Source organism: Rhincodon typus, chromosome 21 (assembly GCF_021869965.1).
Source record: "Rhincodon typus isolate 14 chromosome 21, sRhiTyp1.1, whole genome shotgun sequence".
Classification (NCBI taxonomy): Eukaryota; Metazoa; Chordata; class Chondrichthyes; order Orectolobiformes; family Rhincodontidae; genus Rhincodon; species Rhincodon typus.
Genome location: NC_063352.1, coordinates 40,657,790 through 40,666,792, shown reverse-complemented (window position 1 = coordinate 40,666,792; position 9,003 = coordinate 40,657,790). Strand labels below are relative to the sequence as shown.

The 9,003-nt window shown below is 40.0% G+C and overlaps 1 protein-coding gene across 4 annotated transcripts in view; it reads left to right on the top strand.

Moving 5' to 3' along the window:
* The first annotated feature begins 3,558 nt into the window (after nt 1-3,558).
* LOC109929727 (importin subunit alpha-5-like) overlaps nt 3,559-9,003 on the top strand; it is a 31,237-nt gene continuing 25,792 nt past the window's right edge. Inside the window, exons 1-3 of one of the 4 annotated variants that reach the window (XM_048609925.1) lie at nt 3,571-3,685; nt 4,574-4,625; nt 8,783-8,860. In XM_048609925.1, coding sequence (XP_048465882.1) covers nt 8,792-8,860 — 69 coding nt within the window. In that variant the 5' untranslated portion in view covers nt 3,571-3,685; nt 4,574-4,625; nt 8,783-8,791. Of the gene's footprint in view, nt 3,686-3,736; nt 3,959-4,076; nt 4,189-4,573; nt 4,626-8,782; nt 8,861-9,003 lie in introns of those variants that run through there. The other 3 variants (XM_048609924.1, XM_048609926.1, XM_020529293.2) reach the window with 3 other exon arrangements.

The window sequence follows — 9,003 nt, the reverse complement described above, 5'->3', positions numbered from 1 at the left end:
ACCCAAAATTATAATGAACTGATCAAATATGTTCAGTTGCCACTATTTCTCTTCTGTCATTTTTTATTAGTTTAAATTATAAATGACAATGCTAAAAGAAAAAAAAACCTTTTTGCTGCTTATCCTTACTATCATAACTCCAAGTACTCTTTATTCTGAAACCTTGAAGAATGTGCTAAAGAACTTGCAGCATCTATAATTTTCTCCGTAAACATGACAATGTAGTGGCGTGCAATCATGGGAACAAAATATTGTTTGGACAAGACTTGACACAAACTTAACAGCTCATAGTTTTCAGTTGGCAGCTATTTGAAATATCAATTGAGTTTCAGTACGGCACTCTGTACATCCTGTGCTTAAGTGAGGGGCACTTGATAGTGACTTTGTGTCAACACAATTAAGGTAATTATTTTCTCAGCCATGCTTTTCCTAGCTACGCAAAAAAAAAACCCACTGTAGCCAAAAGAATTGTAAAGAGAGGCGTTTTGATCTGAGTTATTGTTCACTTCTTGCTGTCAGCTTCATAGTTATCTTTCAGCACTTAGCTTGGATGAACAGATGCAATATTCTGTTACTTCTCTGGTTGGTCTTCTCAAGAAACAGATAAATCCTCAGAGACCCATTAGTCTACATCTAAAGTGCTTTTTCACTCTAATTTTAGAAACATTGCCCACTTGTGTTTGATTCATTTTGATTCTAATTAATGATGCTAATGTGTATAAATAAATCTAGCCCTTTGGCCATACCAAGATACACTTCATTAAAGTGACAACCACTTAAATGGGAGCATTGACACAGACAGTGAAATACGTTAACATTATTCATATTATGCTGAAGCTTTAGAAATTGCTTTACTAGCTCGTAAAGGGCACTATTTAAAAGATATCAGCAAAACATTCCTGTTAAGGTCTTGGGTCCTCCTGACAACATGAAATGGGAACTACAAGAAGCTTTAGGGCAGTGTCACATTGTGACAAGATATGGTTGCATCTTCCTAAGCATCAAGTTACCCAATCTCATAGGAAGTAAAGAAATAGTGGTAGGTTAGACCTATTCCTGGGTAGCCTATTTATAAAATGGGATTCCCAGATCAATTTCGTTACCCGCCTTGTCATAAGCAAATCCATAATTTAAAAATGAAATAATGAAAATACAAAATAACTTACCCAACAATTCAACTGATTAATAGATGCTATATAAATAAATCAACTTCTTCAAGTGTGATTTGAAATATTTTGTGTTTGGAGAAAATGTATATTTAAATAATTTTCCATCTTTTAAAGCCATTCAGTAATGGTATACAATTCCTCATCTGAGAGGAACATAGGAACAAAAGTGGGCCATTCAGCCCCTGGAGCCTGTTCTACCATTCAATTACATCATGGCTGATCTAAGGTCGAACTCCATACACCTGCCTTTAGCCCATACCCCTTAATACCATTGCTTAACAAAAAATTAATCTTTATTTATTGGATGAAGGTGTTGCTGGCTAGGCAGCAGTTATTGACCATCCCTAATTGCCCAGAGAGTAGTTAAGAGTCAACTATATTGCTGTGAGTCTGGAGTCACATATAGGCCAGATGAGGTGAGGATGGCAGTTTCCTTCCCTAAAGGGCATTAATGAACCTGCTGGGTTTTTCCCCTGACAATTAATTCATGGTCATTATTAGATTCTTAATTCCAGATATTTTATTGAATTCAAATACCACCATCTGCCATGGCAGGATTTGAACCCAGGTCCCCAGAACATTATTGGGGTTACTGGATTAACAGTCCAGCAATAATGCCACTAGGCCATCACCTCCCCCACCTCAAATTTAAATTTAACAACTGATCAAGCATCCACTGCCATTTGTGGAAGAGAGTTCCAAACATCTACCACCCCTTATGTGTACAAGTGCTTTCTAACATCTCTCCTGAATGGTCTGGCCCTAATTCTCAGACTATGCTCCCTTGTTACAGAATCCCCAGCCCGTGGAAAGAGTTTATCTTTACATACCCTGTCTTTTCACATATCAGCTTGCAGACATCTGAAAAAATGCTTTCATTGGAGGCAGCCAATCACAGTGGATGTTGCAGTAATGGAGTGAAAACATGGCAAAGAATTGCCAGCAAAGTTCCTGAAACGTATCAGATTAGTCATCATAAAAGTGATGTGTTAAGAGCCCATTTGGCACAATGGTAGTGTCAATAGCTCTAAGCTAGGAGGTCTGGGTTCAAATCCCTCTCTACCCTAGAAGTGTGTAATAACATCTCTGAACAGACTGATTAGAAAATATGTTAAAAAAACAGAGTGATTTGAGAGAGGAATAAACATAGACTAAGAGGAGAACTCCCTTGTGCTTTATTTTGTATTAGAGGTATCTCAACATCCACCCTTATTTTTCTTTGTTCAACGTTTCAAGTTCATCCTGGATGTGTATATGGCTTTCAGTAAATTACTAAACCAAGTGGTTTTATTTTGCAGTGGGGATCAGTTGGACAGCTCATTTGCGATGTAGAGTGATGCCAACAGTGTGGATTCAATTCTCTCATCAGCAGAGATTACCATAAAGGACTCTCCTTCGCAACCTTACCCAAAGTGTGGTGACCCTCAGATTAAACCACCACCACCAATCCTCTCTCTCTAATAAGAGAGCAGCCCCACACTCTGGTAGGACTATGGCACCTTTTATTTCCTAACCTATGTAACTATTTTACATTTAGATGATTGAGAATGAGGATTCACCTTTTTTTGACTTAGTTGGGCCTGTCTCCATCAGTTCATTCCTACAATTACCTGTATATTGGGTTTGGTACAATGTAACAGACATTTCATTACTGAACATGTTCTCAATTGTGACATGCCCAGGTGGCACATGATTGAATGATGTCAAATGATCCGGTATCGTACGATGGAGATAACATTATAAGAACCTTCAATAGCGAGCCCTGGGTATGAATGGGACTGCTGAAGGCTCCCACTCCCAGTGCTCAATAGATGCAGAACTTAAATAAAAATTGTCCCCTGCTGCAGGGTTTCCATTTCCTCTCTCATTAAGAAATCAGCGGGTTAAGAAACACTGCATTTTTTGAAATAGGTAGACTAGCCATAAAGGTATTTTAGTTGAGAGAGAGAGAGAGAGACAGTGGGAACTACCGATGCTGGAGAATCTGAGATAACAAGAGGGATAAAAATTTTCTGAAGAAGGGTCCAGACCCGAAAAGTCAGCTTTCCTGCTCCTCTGATGCTGCTTGGCCTGATGTGTTCATCCAGCTCTACACCTTGTTATCTCATGTATTTAAGTTGCTATGTTATTATAATACAGAACTTATTGCGCGCACACACACAAAACTGATATTGTGTAGTAAATTCCCAAATTGCTGTTTGCGAGATTAAGTGAATTAAGAAGTAACTACAATATATTCCAACAGCTTTAAGGAAAATTATATGTTCAGAGGGAATTCCGCTGCTGCCCCTCTGGCAATAGGAGCGCTCCGGGCGGCGCTTATTACTCACTCTCCAATCAGCGGGCACTGGGAATGATTTATTCAACAACCCTGGCCCGGCCCGGGAAATTTAAATCATTTTTGTTACTCTGAGTCATTATAGAAGGGAAGAGGTTGATTGGTGTTTATGTGTGTAAGATCTTTGGTAGGAAGGCGTCGAGGTATTGTATCGAAGGCTAAGCTATCACGTGTAAAGGTGTGTAGGGTTTATTAGTATTTGCAGCTCATCGTCCCCAACGTCTATATTACCGTAATTAATACTCCAAACATTTTCCAAATTCGTTTTTTTAAAGCTTTAGTTTCTGGACGAGTATAGTGATTTGGTATTCAATAGACGGGTTATTATTGTTAATTTCATGTCTGTAAAGATGCTCCTAGTTCTGAGGTGCTTGGAAACTCTTCATGTAATTGCCCACACTTGTGTACGATGCAATCTTCACTTTGCATCACGTGAAGAATTCTCTCCAAGGTGCAAATGATGGGCTTTGCTTGTTTCCTCTTACTTTTGTCAGTGTGGTCTGTTTCCTGGATTGTAACTTATTTGTTTCTGTTGGACATTTTGGTTTGGGGGATGTGGGTGGGGCTGGTAGGTGACCCTGTCCCTAGTTGCCCTTGAGAAGCTGCCTTCTTGAACCACTAGTCCTCTTGCTGTGGGTTGACTCTCAATGCTATTAGGGAGGAGACTGTGGTAATATTACAGTATGTTGTACTAATTGCTGGTGACTGTTGGTTTTTTTTCCCGGGTTTAATTTTGGACCGTTTGGGATGGGGGGGACAGCGACACTTTTTTTTTTCGGATGAGATGGCCGAACTGAGCGAAATCAATGAAAGGGAATTGTGTGGGGTCTTGACAAATAGTTATCCCTTGATTAACATCACGAAAGAAACTGATCACTAACATGCTGCAGTTTTTGTGCATTTGCCGTATTCTGATTAGATTCTCAATTCTACAATGCAGCCATGACTATACTCCCAAAAGTAACTCATTGGCTGTAAGTCTTTTGGAATCTCTAGTGCGTGGGGGAAGTGATATCTAAACTTTATCTTTTTTTTTCTATTGTTTTTCCCCTAAATTATACTGAAGGATATTGATCTCTGAAAAGACCAGAGGAACTAGTTGGTGGATTTTATTTTTGGTAAGTCCAAGCTAATAAACCTTGTAAAGTTGGACTTAGATATGATGTGATCTTTCTTGGTAAATCATGAGATATTGTATGATTTGAGGTACATATTACTGTGTAAATGAAGGATTATGTATAATTGACTCCAATTGTTACTTTTAGAAATAGATTTAACAGATGACCCAATCTGTGCTGCTAGGGCTATGAAGCTGTTCTCCAGAATGAAGTTAGATGAATAATATCAAAGTGTGACTATATGTAGCTAAATGAAATATCGCATTTAGTTTTGGCTTTTGAGAGATTATCCTTTAGAATGTTAAGTAGAGATTTGATGAAATTTCTTTCAATACATGTGGAGAATAGGTGGAATCTTATAGGGGTCTGAATAGGTGGAATCTTATAGGGGTCTGAATTACATGGGCTATGGCAGGATTTCAGGCAGAAGTCTGTTCAGATTTACTTCAATACCTGAGGCACTGTGCTACATATTTTTGTTTTTGCCAAACAATACGGTGAGCTCCTTTGTTGGGTAGTAGTGAATTTCCAATTAAGGGAGTTGTAGATTGTCAAGTTCCTTATTAATGCCTATCTCTAATTTTATTATGCTTCCTATCTTGCCTAATGGGCTAAACAAGCTAGATGCTGTGAATTCTCAACCCAGTGTTACAGAAGGGAGATGGAGGGCTTGGTGAAGTCGTGCAATGAGAATAAGCCCTCAATGTCGGCGAAACTAAAGAACTGATCATCGACTTCAGAAAGCAAGGAGGAGAACACTTTCCCCCATCTACATCCAACAGAACTTGGGTGGAGAGTGTCAAGCTCCTCGGAGTGATGATAACTGACAACCTGTTCTGGACTTGCCAAGAACATGCAACAGTCGTGATGTCACAACAACGCTTCTTCCTCAGGCTGCTTGGGAAACTTGAGGGTCCCTGTGGATGTGCCAAACTTCTACAAAGCATTCTCTTTGGCTGCATAATGGCCTGGTATGGCAACTGCTCTGCACAGGAAAGAAAGGAACTACAGAAGGTGGTATGCACAGCCCAGACCATCATAGAAGCTGAACTTCCATCCACAGACTTCATGTACACTGGCTCATTGTTGGCGTCCTTTCTGCAGCATCAAAGACCCATCACATCCCAGTAATGATCTCCTACTGCTTGATGAAAGAGGTTGAAGATATAGAAGTTTGAACACATGGAACAGCTTCTTCCCCGATGTTGTTAGACTGAATGAATTCTCTAGATGCCAATAATGTTGATCTCACATAGTGCACACACTCTGTGCAACTTAATCTGTATGCCTCCAAGCTAGTTTTTCCAACCTTTTTTGATCTGTACATCCTTGCTTATATGATCGGCCTGTAATGCTTGTAAAAGAGCTTTTCACTGTACTTCGTACGTGTGACAAATCAATCAGCGAGTACCAAGTGACTTCAGCTTGCTGGCTGCAACCAGCCTCCTATGTAGTAGAATGGGCACCAACTTCTGAGGACATGCTTCACGGGCAGTGGCCCCACACCTCCCATCCACAGACACTGGTAATCGAAGGTTCAAGCCTCTTAAGAACATTCATGGCATATCTCTGATCCAGACAGGATGCTTCTGCACTTCATGCTGCACCAGCAAGGACACTTACCCAGCTTGTGGATTGGATCTAGGCATCTCTGGGCATTTTGCTTGCTGACATTCACTTGTATGCTCTCTGAGCCTATCTGAATGCTTACAGCATTCCTTACACTTTTTTTTTTTTTTTCTATTTAACCCCTCTACCAGAGATATCAGGCTCATTGTACAGGCAATCTGTATTGCTGTGCTGTTCAGGGCAGACACGAAGCCGTGACACTTGTGATAGCAGCCAGCAGGCCTCTGCCTTCACTGTGGCAGGTACTAGCCTCGTCCAGGACAACTTCTGAAACCAATCCAGGAGCTTGGATGTGGTTAGTTGGCTGCTTGGTGCAGTCAGTCAGGATTGCCTTCACAGAAGGTGAGAAGCTGAATGTCTGTCTGGCACCCCACCAACCTTTCTGCCCTGCTGTGGGCTGGCTTATTCCTGGAATGAGAGAGAGGTTAAGGGAGCTACATCTGGTGCAGCTGTAGAGGTGTCTTAAGTGTATGGGTAAGGGTTGGTGTCAGTGAGCATGAATGTGAAAGATGTTGCAGCCTATAGTGAGTGGTGGAACTTGACCCTCAGGAACACACTAGCAGAGATTAGTAAGTATAAGGTGTTGGCAAGATGATGATGGCCACTCTTAAGGGCAGAGTGGAGAAAGATATTGTCCACCATTTGTAGAAGACAGTCATTCCCACAGATGTGAGTTTCCACTAATCTGGATGGTAGCCTTTGACAGGCTGGTGTGGCTATGATCCCTGGAAGAAGTCCCATGTCTGCATCAACCATCCAGCAGGACCACCATGTCGCTGTGCAAATAGCAGATGGAAGTTGGCATCCTATGTTCAGGGCAGCTCCAGACGAATGATGCTTGTCTGCCTGCACTGAGCTTTAAAAGATGGTGTGGGCAAAAAGGCCTGATCATCTTTTGAACTGATTATCTGTTGAGTTGTTCTGGGTATAGCATGTGGTAATAGTGTTGGAATTTGTCTTCAGGGATGCATAGGGGCAGGGTAGATATTTGATGTGATGAATCTCACTGATCCTCAGTGAGAATCCCTCCAAAAATTGTAGCATTGGTATTGTCCATCCTTCTGAGCCAGGAGGCTTGGGTTCTATCAAGTCCTATCTGCTCCAGAAGAGTGTAATAACATGCCTGAGCATGGTGATTAGCAAATATCTTTGAAACAACCAGCTTTCAGTAATTTTCACCAATATAGTGTGTTTTTGTGATTGTAATGTCCTCAATTGTAGATTTTCTTTCTATCTTGATACTGTCTCCCTCTTTATCCATCTGCTAACTGTATCAGCAGAAATGTCTTTTGTAAATGATATGTTTTGTGAGTAGAAGGTTTTTTCTTTTTAAAAACACCAGCTCTGATAGCAAAGGCGATTGTGGGTTAATGAATCGGCAAATGACAGTACTTGACTACTTGCAGGCAACTTCCCTTAACCCCCCAACCCTAGACAATCTTCCAGAAAGTCAAAAGACAACCTGTAGGGAAATGGTGCCAGTGCTAGAAAGGCTCAGTAGGTCATGCAGCATCTGTCCAGCAAAGATTGTTTGTTTCTTTTTAAGAACAAAAGATGGACTGTTTTAATAGTAAATAGCAGCTTCTATTTTCTGAATCCATTAAAGCCCATAAACCTATCATTGATCTTGACAAATTATTGCTATCCATGTTGGACATCAACTAATTCCTAGGACTCTTAACCAAACACGTAATCAGATTAACTATCTTGGTCTTGTTTTACTTGCAGTCTTTACCATGTCCACGAACTAGCAATTGCATAACATTGAATCACCCTTGCTAGAATAGAAGACTCTCTTGGAATGTGTGTTTTTTTATGTTATGAGTTGTGCTTGAATGTACATTCAATCTCTCATGCACCTGAGATTTTCCCAAATGCACAAATTTTTGACTGTGGTGTTTATTAGTACAATGACTTCATGAAACATTCACAAAAATTCCTAAAACATTGCATTTGGTAATGTGAACGAATATTTCTCCAGAAGGAGAAGGCAAGGCAAGAATACACAGGAATTCGGATAACTGAAGCGCAAAAGTCAATTAAATCAAACTTATATTGATTATCACGTCTACACTTGGACCATGAAAAGAGAAACGCAGTTCTTATTTAAGATGATCGATATATCGAGCTATAAATGGTGTATTTTTTTCCACAGGTTCTTATATTTCAACTGGATACAGCCAGACAATGTACTCAAATTTTTCCCAAAAGTACTGTTGAAATGGACAGATAAATGAGGAGTAAATATGCTACATAAAGAACATGCTGTAGTTTATTAATTCATACAAGGTTTCTATGACAGTTGCGGTCTTTCCTAGTAGCTTGCACTTTCCTCAGGTTGGACCTTGCTTCAGTGTGTTTTTTTTTTTGTCAGCTTTATTTGTATCAGTAAAATGCTTTGAGCTATCGTTTTCCATTGGCAGGTCATTCAAAATTGTTTACTACTCTTTAAAATAGCAGTTAAAATTTTACATTTTGCTGTGTATTATTGATCTCTAGTTGCACTTTTTTTTTTCTCTTAACTTCAGGCGGTCAAGATGTCAACTGCTAGTGAAACTGAGAATGAGAGGATGAAAAAATTCAAGAATAGAGGCAAAAATGTGGAGGTATTTCATTGGTTCTTGATTGATGGAAACTGAAGTTTAACTTCAGTTCCACTTTGGAGAATCTCACTTCTAGCTCAATGAGCTCCTGGCTGAATATGCCACCCAAGTGGAGCTTGGGTGCTGTCAAAAGTGTAGCACTTGTT